This window comes from Sciurus carolinensis, chromosome X (assembly GCF_902686445.1).
Source record: "Sciurus carolinensis chromosome X, mSciCar1.2, whole genome shotgun sequence".
Classification (NCBI taxonomy): domain Eukaryota; kingdom Metazoa; phylum Chordata; class Mammalia; order Rodentia; family Sciuridae; genus Sciurus; species Sciurus carolinensis.
Window position 1 is genome coordinate 100545988 of NC_062232.1, and position 20241 is coordinate 100566228.

Below are 20241 nucleotides of genomic sequence, written 5' to 3' on the forward strand. Positions count from 1 at the left end.
TGGAAAAGAGTAAAGAAAGGTTGATTACTTGGGATAATATTTCATCTGAGCTGGGGTAAGGCTTGGAGAATTTTTCTTGCTTCATCATTACTTAGAATGCTTATCTGCTAAAATCTTATCTTTTCTAACCTATAGAAATGCCCTGATATTTTACTTCCTGTATCCTTTTCAAGTTGTGTGTAATATTTTCCTTTTGCTATGCCAGTTATATTCTTGAACTTACCATATTGTTTTATTTTATTACTTATTCCTGGTATATAAAAGTATAAATAGTCTCATCAGCAATATAGTTAGAAATCATCTCTCAGGAGAGGTGTGTCTTCAACAGATAGTATATGCAGCTTATTGGTATCAGGATCAGTTTTCTCCCCATTTGGGGGAGGAAGCATCCTTTTTGAGGCCTGTAGCTTATATTCCTAAGAGGAATATATGTTGTTTATGTCAAAGCCAAACTTTGAACATTTTTTTTTTTTTTGGCCATGCTGGGGATTGAACCCAGGGCCTCTTACATGCCAGGCAAGCACTCTACCACTCAGCCACATCTCCAGCCCTGAACTTTTATTTTTGATGCTCAGATAACATTAATTGGCCAAGATTACCTATGAAGTGTTAGTGATGAAAAACAAAGTACACACAAACATATATTAGAGAAGTTACAACTTTTAATTGCCTGGTTTCTGAAATGATTTATCCTTGTATCTAACCATTATTACAGTGGGTGTAGAGAACACTTTTTAAATATTCAACATCAACATCTGTGCTTGTTTTTCTACTTTGCTGAGGTACACTGACTATGTTGCCTTGGTGATGTGAACTAAATATGTATGTTCGCTACTTCCCCTGGGTCTGAGGCCTCAGCTAATGCATTAGTTTAATCAGGGATATCACTCTACATGTACAAGACTTTTCAACTTCTCAACATTAGGTCATGCATGGAAGCCACTTCAGAGAGGTTAAACTAGCAGATATATCAGCCTTGTGCTTGAGGGAAACTTGTTTACCCATATCCCCGAAAGTAGGACTACAGGGAGAACCTGACTTCTCTCAAACAATGTGTTTCCAGTTCATTTTAAGTTTCACATTAATTTTATGTCAAACCAGCTTACCATCTAGCCATTCCTATGTATTTGAATCACTTTTACTTAGCCAATGTCAGTTCAGCTCAGTGGGTATTTATTATCTACTACATTTTAGGTGATGTGGCACAAAGATGAATAATACACCAGCAGCTGCCCTTAAGGAGCTTCTACTCTAGTTAGTAAAGAAAATTTAAGCTGGGTGTAGTGGTGCACGCCTGTGATCCCAGCAGTTTGGGAGGCTGAGGCAAGTTCAAAGCCAGTGTCAGCAATTTAGCAAGGCACTGAGTAACTTAGGGAGACCCTGTCTCAAAAAATAAAAAGGGCTGGGGATGTGACTCAGTGGCTAAGTGCCACTATGTTCAATCCCCAGTACCAAATAAAGGGAAAAAATTTATATTTAAAAAATCTGGGGAACAGAATAAAAAAATTCTAAATAATCAGAAAAAAAACCTGGGTAATGGCGGCAGTTCAATACCAATATAAAGTCAGTAGGAATTTATAAATGCTTTTACAATTTCAGTCATCAAAACTTGCAAATTACACATGAAACAAACACAAAAATAGTCCTCAGATTGTACCCAATATGGGGTTAAAAAATCCATGTTTTGGAGTTGCAACAATTCATTGTTCCAACTCTGATGGTTGGCCCATTGTCTAGTGGAATAAAGGCCTGACCAATCCTCTCCAGCAGACTGTCACAGTGGTTTGGTGGCATTCTGTTGGCAGCTGCATTTTTTTCTTTCCTTTTCTCTCTTGTCTTTTTGTGTGTTCTGGACCCCAAACAAAAGCAGCTGGGTTTATCCCAGGGGTAATCATGAACATTTCCAATTTGAGGGATTTGATATTCCCCAAACAGAAGGTCATATGGCATTTATCAAACAATGATTAAATCCAGCCAAGTCCCCACTCTGTATACAAATCAGCAACTGAGGATACAGTATTTCTAAGTATAGTACTTCAGAAGAAGATGTAACAATGGCAGTGTACTTAATTTGCTGAGGTATTTCATTATAATTCACTTTTTGTTCATGAAAATATTAATGTAGCAAGTATATATTAATGGAAATGACTATATGCCCAAACAAAATGTGGTAAATATTTTAACTCTGTTTATCTAGGTTCCTTAATTTTGAGAATATATATCTCTCAAGGCTCTTCAAGAAACTCAAAATGATTCCAATATCTAAAGGAGTATCCACTAAAACAGATTTGTAATGAAAGAAAAGCAGTGAAAATGTATGCATCTTATGTCAATTTAACCATCACATCTGAGGTCTCAAGCAATCAGAAACTTACTCAAGTCATTCAATAACCTATAAGAATTAGGCAGTTAAAATATTTTGGAAGCCCTGTAGAACACTTATATTTAATATGTTACTAGTCATATCAGGGCAGTAAAGATTAGACTAAATACGATTGTGCTTTCTTTTTTTTTTTTTTTTTTTTTTTTTTTTTTGCGGTACTGGGGATCGAACTCAGGGCCTTGTGCTTACAAGGCAAGCACTCTACCAGCTGAGCTATCTCCCCAGCCCCACGATTGTACTCTTAATATCAGTCTTTCAGCAACAATTCCTAAAGAAACCATACCTGTCAACATGGAGACTGATGCGTGTAAATGTATTCTACTTTTTGATACTTTGTATGTATTTTATGCTTTGTATGTATACTTTTATTATACTTTTTATGGCAGGTAAAATAGTGAGTAGAAATGGCCAACCATAACATCAATTTGTTCCCTATTGTATTAAAACCAATTCAGTACCAGTAAAGGACCACAAGGCCATCAGATCAGGGGTGAATGAACAGAATTGAGGCCAGTTTTTTTTTTTTTTTTGTACCAGGGATTGAACTCAGAGGCACTTAACCACTGAGCCACATCCCAGCCCTTTTTAATATTTTATTTATTTACTTATTTTTATTGTAAACAAATGGGATACATGTTGTTTCTCTGTTTGTACATGGTGTAAAGGCATACCATTTGTGTAATCATAAACTTACATAGGGTAATGTTGTTTGATTCATTCTGTTATTTTTTCCCTTCCCCCCACCCCTCCCACTAATATTTTATTTATAGACAGGGTCTTACTGAGTTGATTAGCCCCTTGCTTTTGCTGAGGGTGGCTTTGAACTCTCCATCCTCTTGCCTCAGCCTCCCAAGTTGCTGGGATTACAGGTGTGTGCCACCACGCCTGGCCACGAGGCCAGTTTTTAAATCAATGTTGAGATTATAAGGCAGGTTTCTTTGTTTAAGAGGCTAGCCTTTTAGAGAATATAATTTATCCATGGAAAAAATAAGGGAGATGAATGGAATTTTTTTCTAATAATATCATGTTTACTAAGAAATGGTCATGAGGAGGAAAAAATACAAACTCATTAGTACAATTAATATTTGCCTCTTAGAGTGAAAATTAACTCTAAGTTTTATCCTTGAAGATTTTGAGCTAGAGATGCATTAGTAAAATAATTTCTACTTAAAATCCTAGTTGTAACAAAGAATGACATGCCTCATTATTAATGTTCAGTTCTAATTAGATGGATTGTTTTGGCAATTTGTGAAATATTGCAAACGTAGAAATGATGTTTCAAATGTCTAAAATTTAGACTTGGATTAGAGGAAGGAAAAAATGTGTAACTATCAGAAGTAATTAATTAAAAATTGAGCTAAAGGCATCAGTCTTATGTGGAAGATTGTAATTCAACAGGCCATGATGTCCAAAATAGAGCAAACTTCTTGATATCTGCATATACTAAACTGGTTCATTTCTTAGGCAAAAACAGAAAGCAAAAAAAAATCAAATTTATCAAACCAATCAAACATTTTAAAAATCACATTTTAAAACTAGAAAAAAACAATTTCTGTATCATAACTTTTTATTACTCTCTTGTTTTATTCCCTAATTTTCCTCAAAAGCATAATGAATTACTTGACTTCCTTCAAGTTTGTGTTCTCATAACTCCACCAAAAGTACCAGGATTTGAAAGATACCAAGATTTACTTTTTTTATTTGAATGTTTTTCTTATTTAAAATTTTAATCACAAAACATGTTTGTCAATGATACTTACTATCATTTAATCTCCAATGGTGAAACAAGTGATTTTTTTCTGATTTTTACATGCAGGTGAGCAAAAGACTTGGTTTTCAGCAATAAGTCATTGCTTCTAATTAAGCACTTGCTTGGAGAAAGTATTTCTCCAAACATGTGTCTTGAGAACAAATTCAGTTCCTTTTTTGCCTCAGGGAAAGCCATGTTGGGGAGTCTTCAGAGATCTGGCAACCCAGTTTTATTCTTAACCAACTTCTGTTTTGAAAGGGAATGCCTTCTGTCTTTGCCCCCAAAATCTTTGGTTATCCTATGCTGATGCATGATGAAGTCTTAAGGCTTGGAAACTTACAAACTAGTAAGATGCTTTCATGATGAAACTGCATGTTGTTCTGACACTATCTATTAATAGTCCTTGAGTGTGCTTAAATTTGAGGCAACTTTTTTTTTTCTGTGCTTGGGGTGGAACCCAGGACCTGATGTCTGCTATGCATGCACTAGACTACTGAACAACACCCCGCTGCCTGAGGCAACTTTGAAAAATATCAGGTACATTTAGCTTTGCTTCCCTATCTGTAGACAAGCATATTTATCTTTTTTGCATATTGATCTTTTAACGAAGTTTCAATTTCTCATGATCTGAAAGATTTTGCATGCAATCTAAATACTATATTTATCAGTTCGAATTCTGCTCCATTCAAAATTCATTTTTAAAGCCAAAATTCACTCTTAGTTGGCCAGTCAGGGTGGGGGAAAGTCTTTTTTGTACTTCAGGCTCCAGACAGCTTTCTTAGAGTTGACTTATACAGGGTTAAGGAAAAGTATGTTTTGTATGACTTAAGTTCTTTTTAAAGTTTGCTGATATAAGCATTTGGATTTAAGGAAGTTCAACTTGAAATATATTTGAATATAGGGTAGAAATAGCTTTACTTATTGCAATAATGGCTATTTTGAACCCATTAATATCTCATTAATAGCTTTCAAAAAGCACAGGACTGGAAAAATGTTTTTCACTGGTATTGCTTTATTGTTTTGAAAATAGTAGGGCCTGAAATGTTATTTAAACTTGGATGCTTATATTGCACTATTTCCTGTTGTGTTTTACAAGGTTAAAATTCTGTATTTTGTAAAATGTCTGGAAAGGAGTCCAAAAAGTAATTCTGCTTTCTTGCTCCTGAATGCAAAGGTCTGAGAGGAGGCACATGGCCTCATTAGCCCCTGGGTGTTATCAAATACAATTCTCCATCAGGTACCAAATGCCCAGATGCATTTACTGGGATGCAGGAATCTCACTTAAGCAGTGTTTTCCCTAACCTGAAGAGAAGCATCTTGGTTAAAGTGTGGGGAGATAGAAACCATATCAATTTGGGCATTTTGGCTCCAGTAATATCGAATCTACTGTGAAAGGGGGAATATTCTAGGCTTATTTCCTTTAAAAAGCAATTCATGAATTTCTCCTTAAAAATATGTATAAAGAAGCTATTTCAGGAAAAGCTGTTTTATCACATGGCATAGATTAAATGTACAGATGTTATAACTATTAAGGAGTTTTCCTGTGAATTTGAATATTCACTACCAGCTGTTACTCACATCAATATTAATATTTTACCATCAAGAGATTTCCTACAAAGGACTGATATTTAACTCTTTATAAGTGCTAAACTTACATGAGTAAGAGGGAAAGGGAAATAACATTCTCTGAGTGCCTACTATGTGCTCAAGTTCTGCTTACACCTCTTGCTTAATCTTTGTTTCCATGAGGTAGATTATAATTCTCATTTTACCAATGAGGAAGCTAAGCCAGGCATGGTGATGCATGCCTGTAATCTCAGAGACTTAGGAGACTGAGGCAGGTGTATCACAAGTTGAAACCAGCCTCAGCAACTTAGTGAGGCCCTGTCTCAAAATAAAATGGAACTGGGGATGTAGCTCAGTGGCAAACTGTCCCTGGGTCCAAGTCCAATTCCCAGTTATAGTAAACACACACACACACACATAAGAAACAACTAAGGCTCAGAGAGGTTATATAATTTAACTGAAGATACATAGCTAATAGCAGGCTTGGAATCAACCTAGGTCCACCTGATAGCAAAGATTGTTTTGCAGAAAATTTCCTTTGTATATTATAAAGTGTTAATCTCGACCCACAGTTGAATCACCATCATTATGGATTACTGGAGAGAGGTGTGAATTGGAAAGCCTCTATTCCAGAGTGGGAAAATGTGGATAGGATTTAAATGAGATGCGTGGGATGCACACAGTCTTGTGCTGCTAAGGCTATGTCTTTCTGTTCCCTGTTCAACAACAGGGCATGCTAGGAGAATATTTAGAAATTGAACACATTCCTGAGGTCTGAACTTTTCCTATTATTCACTTTTGAGTCAGGTGATTTGTGACTATTTAAAGGTTAAGAGCCTTTGTTGGATCTATAGAACACAAAGGGGAGGGCTAGTTAAGAAGTGGGGTGATGAGAGTATAGAGTATACAGTATAATGTGCAAGGGCAAGACTGCAAGTTGCTTTGAAGATAGTTGGTGGGGGGAAGATTAGTGAATAGTACAATTAATAAGAGGAACAATTCTAAGTAAAAAGTTGAGAAGTCTGTATTTTGTTCCAAATTACAATGATTTAATTTTTGAGGAGGACCCAGTGATTGCACTCATGCAAGGAGATGGCTGGGGGCCTGCTTAATCAGGTTACAGTTTCCATGGCATTCAAGAAAATCAGAAAAATAAATACAACTTGTAGAAGAAACATGTTTTCTCCCATTTACATTTAACCTCGGGGGGAGGGTCTCACAGTTTTGGAATTGCTTAGAACTGTGCTGTACAACATGGTAGCCACCAGCCATGTGTGGCTACTGAACACTTGGAATGTGACTACTCTGAATTGAGATGTTGAATAACTGTAAAATACACACTGGATTTCAAAGAATTTTTTTAAAAAATGTTAAACTATTTTTCTGTTGATTACATGTTGAATGGCAATATTTTAACTATATTGGGTTAAATAAAATATATTTGCTAAGTTGATTTTATGCTGTCTTTTTACCTTTTTAATGTGGTTACTAGGAATTTAAAATTACACACGTGGTTCACATGTTCAACATATCGACAACACTGGGTTGAAGAAACGCCAGTATTCCCTAAAGTTTCCTTTCAGAGGGAATGCTTTAGAGTGCTAAATACAGAAAAACAAAAAAAGATTCTCAGTGTCAGTATTCAAAGTCTTAAATGAAGTCAGACAGTGTTCCCCTCTCCCCCTCAGCTGGTACTTGGCTGGTGTTGTTCTATACTTTTGAGTACCTAGGTGAATGTCTCTATAAGTCACTCACTAGATCAAAGCATTTTAAATATTTTTAAGTCCTCCTACTGCTAGCACTTTTGCCAAACTGCCAAAGCAATGACATAACCAATGTGATTATTCTTGCATGGAATCAGTGAAAACTGCTAAAGATGTGGGAATCATGCAGGTAAAAAAATGGCATTTATCAAATCCAGGAATTTTAAGGCAAAAAGACCATTTATTCTAATAAAATATGGTTTGTCTTTTTGATCATGCAAAGCTTACATCAAATGATCACCAGGCCTAGTATTGAACTCATACAAGGAAAATCAGTGTACAGACGCCATACCAATAAAGGTGGATTTTTTTTGTTTTGTTTTTTTTGATACTGGGGATTGAACCATGGAGCACTTTATCACTGAGCTGCATCTCCAGTACTTTTTGTCTTGCCAAATTGTCAATGGCTGGCCTCAAATTTGTGATCTTTCTGCCTCAGCCTCCTGGGTTGCTGGGATTACAGGTGTGCAGCACCACCCCCAGCTGAACTTTCCTTTTTAAAAAATGAGGGTCTGGGGGTGTAACTCAGTGGTACAGTACAGTGGTACTCAGTGGGTGTGTTTGCCCATCATGCACAAGGCCATGGGTTCAATCCACAGCACCACACACACAAATTATACGGGCCCCATATAAACACCACTTTGTACTTTCCAAACAAGTCATTTTCCCATCACCCTTTAAATGTTTTATATCATTTTATCTTTGATTATGTTGGAATTGATGTGATTATTTTTAAGTTTGAGGGAATTCACTCTTTGCAGGGAGAGTTGGTATATATTTCTGAATTCTTTGTATGTCAACAGAAAGTCAATTTCTGTAAACGTGCTCTTCATATAACCATTCAGACATGCACTGGATGCACCTAAGTCTGCTTGTACCAAAAGGAACAGAATGTTCCCAACAAATGAAGGGGAAATTAGTGATACATGATCACTATACTACTTTCAGCAATGTTTCCAACATAGGTGTGTCCTGCTTTGAGAAAATCCAATAGACAGGTTTCTTTAAATGCATTATAGAAAAATTTGGGTATTATAAATCAGATTTGCTACATGACAACCCTTTTGCTACATCAAAACAAAAAAATGCCAAGGAGTTTAATCTATATTTTGTTCCAGAGCCAATGTTTTAATTTTAAGAAGGAAGATCCAGGAATTGAACTCATGCAAGGAGATGGCCTGGGGCCTGCTTAAAGTCAGGTTGCAGTTTCCACTGCATTCAAGACAGGCGAAAAATAAATATAACTCTTAGAAGAAACTTCAAGTTTTCTCTCCACATCTCACCTAGGGGATGGGGGATGTATCTCTCACTTCTAAAATTGGTTTAGACCTGTGCTGTCCAATGTTTGCCATTAGGCATATGTAAAATATACTCACATTCACAAGTTCTATTAAAACTCCATTCTTCCCAACTCTCTCTCCATCAACAGAGTGGGGTTAGGGTTAGTTTTTGGCTATTGAATATACTGTTTTTCTGTGTAAACTAACATATATGGAGATCAAATCTGTAACCATGACCTCAGTAGTACTATTTTCTATGTTAGTGATTCTGATTTTATTTACAAGACTGGTCATATATACGAGTTGAATGAGATAACACATTATTTGTGGCAATATCACAGAATGTTCATGTACAAAAATATGATCCTCAATTTGGTTTAAAAGAACATATTACCTTAGCACCTATTAGCAATCCAAATAATTAAATGCATCCTGACATTTATTATAATTTAATATACTTAACTAAGATGAAAAATTTTAATAGATTATTGTTCTAGGGAAGGCGATATACAAAAAATAGAAAATTCTAATGTATTTGTTTTGGGAGCAGGGTGTCACATTCACAGAGATACTGTTTATCATTGTACCTATGTTGAGCATGATTTGATCAGTAGTAATTGCACCTGAGACCACATATTAGGGTACTTGATTAAAAAAGTTTTATTCTTCAAAACTAGTGTTTCATCTTAACCAAAAGTCCCAGTGAGGAAGATCAGAGTAATTGAAACAAAGGGTTTGACATACTACTATGAGGATCAATAATTGAAGCCCACAGCCCTCCTGAGGAAATTCTCTTTCTGGTTTGCCAAAGCTGTGGGAGACCATTAGCATCATGATGTCTGTTACAAGAAATATTGATATCTAAAATGTCATGGTCTCATACCCTAAGGGGGCTTATTGATCTGACTTAATTCAGAATGTGCTGGCCAGACTATTGGACAAGTCAGTTCCTCTCCACATCTCACCTAGGGGATGGGGGATGTATCTCTCACTTCTAAAATCTCTCACTTCCAAGTATTTTACACATTTGTGAGTACAGGAACAACTGTATTTAATACCACTGCATAAAGATTCTGGGTACCCACTAAAATTAGGTAAATGGTATGGTAATGCAATGTGGATGGCAAGGTTAGGGCCTCCATGGCAAAAACAGTAATGTGTGGTACAACCACTAAAGTCAGAAAAATTTCAGAATTTGAACAAGTACAATAAATAAAAATAACAACAACAAAAAAATAAACAAGACAGACTCAACTTAAAGTGGCCAAAACACATGCTGCAGACTTCCACAGAACTCATTTGCCTAGCAGTAATATACAAATTTTAACTGATTCACTTTTATCCAAGTTTGAATTCAGAACTTGATTAACTGAAACAACACAGTTAAATGACATTACATTCTTTATAGTCACCTCTCCAATTTTGGTATATGCATACCAAAATACAGAGTCACATAGAAACTGTGTATGCTGAGGAATACCACTACATTTTCTCACAGGGATAGAATTCAACTTTTCTTTAATAGTGGCTAGGAACATTTCCTTGGTTGCTTGGTTGTATATTTTGAGAGGGCAAATCCACTGGCACTTGAGGAGGCTTAGAACATAAATCTACATGAGGAGTAAAGGAAACACAGAGCTAAAAGTTTTGCTTTAATCACAAATTCACAACTAGAGATTTCACTTCACTATATTAGAAAGTTAAAAAGACATGTTAAATTTTTCTAACCAATTAGCAAAAATATGTCAAATTCTTAATGTTTAGAATTTATCACATAAATAGTATTTATAAATATATCCTTTATTTGCAAAATTATTCTTAAAACATTTTAACACATTTAGATTGTCTTTTAAGGAAAAAATATCACCCTGTTTAAAAATGTACTAATAAACTTTAATGTGTGATTGTACCAGTGCCACCAGATTAAAAAAAAAAAAACATACTGCTGTAGTAAGATATGTAGCTGTTATTACAAACAATAACACGTCTTATATGGTAATCAAATACGTTTTTTCCATTTCTCAGTCATTGTCAGAACCATTTGGAGGCAAGAAAATCAATGCATCATTGAAAAGATGTCCGAATGCCCTAAGACGGTATACTCCATACATCATCACATGCATCTGATTAGGAGTCAGTCCATTAAAAGTAACAGCCATATCTGAACAACATCCTTCTACTACCTGGTTGGGGTGATTAGTCATTGCTTCTTTAATAAAAAGCCCAACAGATTTGGTATTAAATACATCTTTTCCATCTGCATCTTCTGCGTTTTCTGCAAATACTCCAGCATATTTCAGGCAGACTGCTAGCTGCTTATCTTCAGATATCTTCCAAATCATTCCTCCCTGTTCAGGACACTTTTCAGGGATATTCAGAAGACTGTTAAGTCTTTTCATTGATTCTATACTTAAGACAATTCCTCCTTCCACACTCACATATTCAAGGTCTCCAGATTTTATAGTGTGACCTAGATAGAAAGGTTGTGATGGATCCTTTTTTAACAAAAAGTACTTTAGGTTTTCAACAATAGCAAATGTAGTGGGGCGTGCAAGGAAGAACCAGTTGTATTGGTCGCTATACTTATCAAAGGCATATTTGTAAGCTTTTCTCATCATTAACCACATGTCACTTGTTTCCATATTAATTGACTCAAATACTTTAACATTTTCAGAACTGAAGAACTCTGCTTTGTCACAGTGTTTGGTCCAAGTCTCCTTCACTGCAGCCCAAAGACTCACATCTTTGGGTTTTACAAGGATGATACAATATACCTGAAAGCTCTTACTGAGCTCCATGCGCTCATCCTCTGAAATTTTCAAGATATCTTCTTTGTTAGGAGCTTGTAGGTGATGATGCTCATGGTGGTGCATTCTATTTCCATGACCAATTCTAACGTGTCCTAGCATAGTGATCAAAGCACAGAAAATGCTTCCGAGCATAACACCCTTCAAAAATGAACTGCTTTCAGAAAGCATTTTTCCTATAAAGAAGAAAAAGACCCTTAAAATACTTAGTCTAGTCATTTAGTTTGGTATTCCTTATATACTGACAGTTTGCTCTTAATGCATAAACAAAAAGATTCCAAAGCTTGAAATCAATTTAGTTACAAATAATATCAAGCACTTTCAGAATTTTTAGTTTTCAATGGTATCTGACTTCTGTTCAGTATAAAATAGAAATGTAACTTTGCAGAAATTCCTCTTTGGAGAATTTGCTGTGGGAAGGTTATTTTTGTACTTCATTTATGAGGATTTAATTAACCAAGCACTAAATCAAGGTATTAGCCCTAGAAACCAATGTTACAGAGGTTGTTTTCCATCATTCTCTAAAGAATTTTGTACCCCAATCTTGCACTATATTATTAAATACTTCTGAAGATATAAATGGACTTTTAGGTCAGTACTTTATATTGAACAGATGAACCACCTATACTTGGCAAATCACCAACGGCATCTGTGCTAACATTTCTTTTCAGCCTTGTGCTTTGTTTAACTGATGGCTAATGTTCTTATGAGTTTTGAGTACATCTAAGTCAACTTTCTTGAGATTGATAGCATATCAATATGTATTGTTAACGTTTACCCTTCTGTTCCTAAGATTAAAGGGTTTCCAATAAATCATTCCATTTCCTTTCTGAGAAAAAGGAAAAAAAGTTCTACTGCTTTGCTAGCAAAGGAAAAACAGAGGCAACTCCTGTCCCAGAGGTTGTGATTCTCTTCATCCCAACTAATGATGAATAAAACCCCATAATGAAAAATGAAGCTATCTAGATAAAAAATGAGTAAATACAGTTATGTCTAGGGACCATTAATGAACACTAATATTTCCTCAAAAGGCATTTTCTTCTTTGGAAAAGTAAAAAGGGAAAATTCTACACATATATTTCAATTAAAAATTAAAACAATCTTCTTTTGGGATTGTAGCTCAGTGCTAAGTGCTTGCCTGGCATGTGTGGGGCACTGGGTTCAATTCTCAGCACCGCATATAAATAAAATAATAGTCCATTTACAACTAAAACTATATTTTAAAAAATTAAAAGAAAACATTAAATACAACTGCTGAGAAAATTTATGTACACATTTATCTTACTAAAGGCTGAAAATTTCCCCAATCTCTTCTCCATCTCCACAAAAAATAATCTAGTGAGCTATTTAGATTTTCCCTTTGTTTCTCAAAGTTGAAAAGAACCTTAGAAGCTACCTAATGGCATTTCTCTCATTTTACAGACAGGGAAATGGAGGACTGCAGAAGTTAAGTAACTCAAACTCACAAAGCTAGTCATCAGTGTTAGTAGACTAGAAATGAGATCTCCTGACCTATTTAATTCTTTTTCAATTAAGAACTAATAATCTAAACAGTGCTTCTACCATATTATTGAGAATTTAATAAATGAGTTGCTGAATAACCTTGTTTTCCTGCAGATTAAAAAAAATGTGGCATCTAATAACGTTTTGCACCCAACTCACAACACAGCTACAAGGAAACCATTCCCATGGTTTTCTTCTAGAGGAAATGGACTTTGACTTCTACAGGCCAAGGAGTGGACTAGATTGGCAGATGTAACTTCTGAGTGTAAAGGGGAAAGAAGGATGTTGGTTTTCCTGTGTCATAGAACTCGACCAATAACCAGTTCCAAGAAATGAGAAGCAACAGAAAACAAGTTCTGCTTAATAAAAGAATTGTCAAATACATTCTAAAATTAATTTATATAGGATTCTGGCATTTTGTATTACACAATTTTCATTACTTCTGGCCAATATATGCTAATTCACACGTCTCTTTACTTGATTATGTGTGTCAGAATTCTTCCTGGTGGGGAACCTACTCCTGGCTGCAAAAGTATTAATTAAAACGCAAGAAGTTTACAAATTTTACAGAACTGTTTGCACTAATTATTTCAGATTTTTTTTTCCTATTAGGGGAGGTGAAAAAATATGTAACACTGGGGGATGAACATGTTAGGAAATTTTGTACAGAACAGAGGGAAACCCAAAACTGCACATGGAAACAAGGCAAAAACTATCCAAGTGGTAGTTTTGTAAAGTAAAGGTGGGTGAGGTGGATTTTGAAAAAGGGAGGACATGGTCACCTCAAGACCCTATGGAAGAGTCAAGGGAGTGCCGCCAAGAGACAGCTCTATCACCCCCGCTCACTGGTCCTTCCTCAGTACCTGCCCGGGCATCCCGCGTGGAGCATGCTGGGAATGGACTAGGGCCCAGGCCTCCCCCGGAGAAGCGGAGGGGGCCAGCCGCTCCGGTGTGATTTTGGGGTAGGGATGCAGGCCCTGGCACTCACCCGCGTCTAGAATGGCTTGGGGACAGGAAGGCACGGCTTTCTTTCACGTTCGTGCGCCACTCTGTCACGCTCCTGACCGGGCTGCTCTAGATGCTGGCGGTGTCCTCTCGTTGATCGCGCTAAAGGTGGGGAGATCCAGGAAGCTGACGCTCCGCAGCGGGGTGGGAGGGGTGAAACGGGGCGGGGCAGAGGAGTCCTGCGCCTGGAGGAGGGGCCGCCCACCCACGCAGACGTCGAAAGGGTCGGCGCGCACGCAGCGTGTCCTTTCTCCCCGCCCCTCGCCGAGTTCAGAGAAGCACGCCTGGCTGGCGTGACCCGGACGTTCATCAGTACCCAATGAGACGCCCCGGGAGGCGTTGGTGCGTAGAGCTCGCTGACACCTCCCACTTCACTTCCTGGCGGGGAGGCTGCCCCAGCAAGAAAGAGCAGCTGCTTCCTGCAGTGCTCCTTTCACTCCTCGAGATGTTTTCTCTGCGTAGCCCAGCGTCTTTGTACCTTCTTGTTGACAAGAGGGTGCTCCATCCAGTATGCACGGCCTGGGATCAAAATGCAGGCCATTAAAATAGTCATCTAATTCTAGAACAAGGACTCACAGTGATTACCGGAATGGGGTTTGAAGTCTTTGGATAATCTGGGAAAGTTACTTCATCTCGTTATGCCTCGGTTTCTTCTTTTGTAAAGTTTGGTTGCCTTGTATGTGTGTGTATGTGTTTTCCTAACTTTTTTTCAGTATCGAGGATGAAGCCAGCCCATGGCCTTGCGTGGGCTGGGCAAGCACTCTGCCCCTGAGCTAAATCCCCAACCTCTTGTTTGTAGTAATGTTTGGAAAATGTCACAAAAGTGCCTGTCTTATAGAAGATTGTGAGATTGTGCCCTTGATCCCCTTAGCAAAAGATCAAGTAAAGAGTAAGCATTTATTAAATCCCTAGCACTTAAGCTAATACCAGCATGCAGGAGACAGTATATATTTGTTGAATTAATGTAGGAACTACAGATGAGGAACCCAGCCCACAAATATTAAGGAACTTTTGAAAGGCCACCATCAAATTTACTGCAGAGATGGGACTAGAATCCAGTGCTCCTAATTAAGAACTACTTTTTTTTTTTTTTTTTGCTAAATATGTGATCTGTCTTTTGAAATTCACTTTTGTGCCCAGAGTGGCATGCCTGTAATCCCAGCAACCTATGAGATTGAGGAGAATCCCAAGCCAGCCTTAGCAATTTAGCAAGGTCCTAAACAACTTAGGGAGATCCTGTCTCTAAATAAAAAAAAATTAAGAAAGGCTGGGGATGTGATTCAGTAAGTAGTTAGACGCCACAGGGCTCAATCCCTGGTACAAAAAAAAATTCGCTTTACTATATAAGTATATAAGTAGTAAAAGTGCACTGCCGCTAGGTTCCATTCAAATAACACTGAGTGGCGACTTAGGACTGAATTCCTAAAATCTTATATATTTGAGTATCCGCAGTGACCCAGTTTAAGTAGAATGAAAGATTCAGGAAACACTGAAACAATGAACAAATAGATTATAAGCAGTTACTATCCTGGAAGCACCACTATAAATTCTGGGGCTAAAATGTTAAAATAAGTTCCCTGTCTTCATGGAGCTCTCAGTCTAGCAGGGAAGAAAGATACTAAATAATTCATTACAATGATGGGATGTACTCTGAAGAACACAAAAACTAAGTTTAAGACTAGAAAGAAACAAGACTACAGAATATCTCTGTTATATACTCTGGTATCTCTTCACATTTTAGAAATCTTTTGTATTTTACTAAAAATTTCTGTGGAGATGAGAAAATCTTAAACCAATTTTTTGAGGCCTTGTTTTAGCAAGGCAGCATTAAAAAGATTATCTCCATTGTATTTTATTAATGTATATATATATTGTTTACTGTCACGTAGTCTACATATGTGCATATATATACACATATACAGTTAGGTGAAATAAATCGCAGAATAATGTATATAATATATTTTTTTTGTTTTGGTCACAGGGATTGAATTCAAGTGTGCTTACCACTGAGCCACATCCCCAGCAAGGGGAACAGGGAACTTTTAAAGAGGTGATTCAAAGGCCACAGTCCACGTGGTCTCTGTCAGAGTTTTAATTTGTTATGGGGCGCAACTTAAGAACAGACCAATCACCACTGAGAAGTCCAAATTTGAGAATCTTTATTAAGCCGGCCAGCTGACTGCCTCACACAATGCCCCAAAAATGGCTATTGGAAGAACAGCCCCGACCATAGGGTTGTAGGGGTTCTTATACCAAAAATCACATCAATCATAAGTGTCTGTTGCTATGATTCAAAATTACAAACTAACATCATGAGATCATCAACAGAGGGGGAAATGGGTCAAAACGACCCTTACCTAGGTACAAACTAAAGAATGATTACTAACATCCATACAATCACCGTTCACATGATACATTGTTTAGGAGCAATACGAATCAAAAGAGAGCAATTTTTCTTTACATATGAATTGTCATTCTGTATTGTTACACTAAGTAACATGTCACACTAAGTAACTGATGATGGGCACAGAGGTGGGATGTTCCCATGGGAGAAACTTATTTCCTATGTAACATGGAGTCTCAGAGCAAATTGGAGTCTGTTTAGTCATTTACTTATAGTCTGGCCTATAACATTCTCATGGAGCCAGATCTGTCAGCCCATCACAAATTCACTTGTTAATTTGGGAGCCAGTCATTTCTGAGATCTTCAGGTGCAATCCCCAATGTCTTAATTACTTCCTTCATGTGGTGGTTGTGTCCTCAAGGACAGGTAATTCTGCCTAAGATGGGGAAGAAAGATAATCCTGTTTCCCTGAGATTAAGGAGGGGGAGAGGAAGAGAAATATGTATTTTAAAAATAAGTCACATAAGATTTCATCTCACTGTAGTCATAATGGCAATTATCAAAAATACAAACAAAAATAAGTGTTGGTGAGGATGTGGGGGAAAAGTGCACTCATACATTGTTGGTGGGACTGCAGATCGGTGCAACCACTTTGGAAAGCTGTATGGAGATTCCTAAGACAACTAGGAATGGAACCACCATTTGACCCAGTTATCCCACTCCTTGGTTTACACTCAAAGGACTTAAAATCAGCATACTACAGTGATCGGCCACATCAATGTTCATAGCAGTTTAATTCACAATAGCTAGATTGTGGAACCAACCTAGATGCCCTTCAATTGATGAATGGATAAAGAGACTGTGGTATATATACACAATGGAATATTACTCAACCATAAAGAAGAATAAAATTATGGCATTTGCAGGTAATGGATGGAGTTGGAGAATATCATGCGAAGTGAAATAGGCCAATCCCAAAAAACCAAAGGCCGAATGTTTTTTCTTATAAGCGAATGCTGATCCATGAGTGGGGTGGGTAGGGAATAATGAAGGAACTTTGGATTGTACAGAGGGGACTAAGGGGAGGGGTGGGGTGGGTGGGGATGGGAAGGACAGTAGATTGAGACAGACATTATTACCCTGTATACATGTATGAAAAAAAATTTTTAAAATATATTTATCACTGACAAAAAAAGACAATGAAAAAATAAATAAGAATTTAAAAATAAAATAAAATTAAGTCACAGTACAGAGCAGCAAGGGCTATATTAAAAGCCTAAAATGGACCACTCTTAGAGTCAGCCTTACTAAGTTGCTGAGACTGGCTTTGAACCTGTGATCCTGGCCAGTATATATGCTTTGTCTGTGGTGAGGAGGTGTCCCCCCCTACCCCCCCACCCCCGCTTCCTGGTGTCATGCTCTGAACTGTTTTCCTTGATTATACTCTTCCTCCACGATGTTCTGCGTCACTAGGACCCAGAGCAATGGATCTTGCTGTCTATGGAACTGTGAGTGCAAAATGTACTTTTCCTTTTTTAAAACTGTTCTCGTCAAGTCATTTGGTCATAGTGGTGAAAAAACTGACTAAAACAGAAAAACATAAAATATTTTTTCTAAAAAAAGTAACTATGTGAAATGATGGATATGTTAATTAACTTGATTGTGGTAATCATTGCCAAACATGCCTCAGTAAAACTAGAAGAATATAAAACGATTCTTTGTTTTTTTTTCTTGGTACCACGAATTGAACCCAGTGGTGTTTAACTGCTTAGCCATGTCCCAGCCCTTTTCAATACTTTATTTAGAAACTTGCTGAGTTGCTTAGGACATCATTAAGATGCTGAGGCTGGCTTTGAACTTGAAATCCCCCTGCCTCAGTCTTCTCAGCTGCTGGAGTTACAGGGTTCTGCACCATGTGGAGCAATAAAATGATTCTTTACATACAGGAAGGTAAGTAAACCAAACTGAAAGTAATGGTTTAAAATGCTCAAAAACAATAAACCTTGGAATTTCAACACCAAAAGCTCTGTTAATAAGGAGTTGCCGAAAAATAAAGTTTTCTACTTTAAGCAGGGCTTAAATATAATTGGCATTTGAAATGAATTTAGATGATTGACTTATAGTTAGGTGATTGCATTTTTAAATGATATTTCATTTGTAGCCCTACTTTTAAAAATACTTGCTACTACTGTCTATTACAATTAAGAATGTACTCATCTTTTGACCCAGGAAAAGTACTTCTAGTAATCTTTCCCATAAAAATTAAAGCACCAGTATGTAAGACTAAATGTGTAAGGGCAAATGCATTATTGTTTTAATAACAAGAATGGGAAATATTTATTAAGAGAATGGTTGAATTCATTATCTTCATAACGGAATATTAAGCATAAAATAAACAGCTTATTTTACTAACATGCGCTAAACACTTCCCTAAGCACACCAAGGTGCATCTTGTGTGGGAGGGTTGCTTTTGAGTTTGGCTGCCTTCGTATGCAGAGAAAGTAAGGCAAAATTGCATTGAAAACTGACAACACTGTTTGCATTATTTAGTGGAGAGGTCATTAAATTGGCAATTCACTTGCACATGAGACACTCAGATCTGTCCAGAGGCCTTTGGGAAAATAACACAACTTTCAACAAGCATTCACTGAAATAATAGTGAAGAAAATCTAAGGTGGATGATTTTCTGCATGAATATTGTTTGAGGGCTAAAAATATCTTTTGTGTTTACCTAAATAAAGTACCAGTAATACACATAGCTTTTCTGCCCAGAGTTTCTGAATGATTTATCTTCAAAAACAAAATATGTTGTCTGGACACATTTATTAATATTATTATTAGTAATAGTATTTTATGGTACTGGGGATCCAACCAAGGGCCTCATGAATGCTAGTATTATTTATATTTAAGTATATTGTGGCCTCTAAATGAATTGCATCTGTGTTTTCAAGCATATTCATGCTTGCAGTCTCATTTTAAAATGTTTTTTCTTATTCAATTGCCATCTGAGATTTTTTTAAAAATTAACAAACCTAGCATGGTGGTGCACACCTGTAATCCCAGCTATTTGGGAGACTGAGGCAGGAGGATCACAAATTCTAAGTTCAGTCTCAGCAATTTAGCAACACCCTTTCTCAAAATAAAAAAGAGTTGGGGATGCAGCTGGGTGGTAAAACTCCCCTGGGTTCAATTCCCAGTACAAGAAAAAAAATTAACAAATCCATTTGCCCTCCAATAAATATATATTAAGTATTTACAGGAGTCAGGCACTGTGCCAAGCATTATTTAAATCTTTTTTTTTTTGGTACCAAGGATTGAACCCAGGGGCACTTAACCACTAAGCCACATCCCCAGCCCTCTTTTATGGCTGAGGAGCTTGTTATAATCAAAGGCCCAGTGGCACATACTGCCTCAACTACTTTGCTTTGAAGCAAATTATATCTCAATTTGCATGTATAAAATGGAGGTAATGACACATGCCTGGCATGGGGTGTCTGTCTTAAAGATTAAGTAAGTATGTGAAAGTGCTTTGGGAACGGTAGATTATGCTATCTACTTAAAGGTTTGCTTCTGAGAACTTTGTCACTAAGTAAAACTTGAAAATGACCTACATATCTGTCCCTAACAATTCAGGTTTTATATTCCACTGTTGATAACCAGGCACTTATTATTAATCTCCAATTTCCACCATCCTTGCTGACCTATTCTTCTGCCCTTATTAATCTTGGTCTTTTTTTTTTTTTTTTTGGTGGTGCTGGGGATTGAACCCAGGGCCTTATGCATGGTAAGCAAGCACCCTACCAACTGAGCTATATTCTCAGGTGCTGATCTTCATCTTAA

At 36.9% G+C, this 20241-nt stretch overlaps 1 protein-coding gene, 1 non-coding gene and 1 pseudogene across 2 annotated transcripts; 1 reads left to right on the plus strand and 2 right to left on the minus strand.

Moving 5' to 3' along the window:
* Window positions 1-474: 474 nt before the first annotated feature.
* Window positions 475-550, minus strand: Trnaa-ggc (transfer RNA alanine (anticodon GGC)). Its single transcript has one exon. It is a non-coding gene; the product is annotated as a tRNA-Ala (tRNA).
* A 9580-nt stretch (window positions 551-10130) lies between these two features.
* On the minus strand, window positions 10131-14209 carry C1galt1c1 (C1GALT1 specific chaperone 1). Its single transcript, XM_047536502.1, has 2 exons — window positions 14041-14209; window positions 10131-11725 (listed from the first exon to the last, which is right to left on the minus strand). Exon 2 carries the CDS (start codon window positions 11718-11720, stop codon window positions 10764-10766), a length of 957 nt encoding a protein of 318 aa, XP_047392458.1. The 5' UTR covers window positions 11721-11725; window positions 14041-14209; the 3' UTR covers window positions 10131-10763.
* A 1562-nt stretch (window positions 14210-15771) lies between these two features.
* On the plus strand, window positions 15772-15881 carry LOC124972775 (uncharacterized; annotated as a pseudogene).
* The last annotated feature ends 4360 nt before the right edge of the window (window positions 15882-20241 follow it).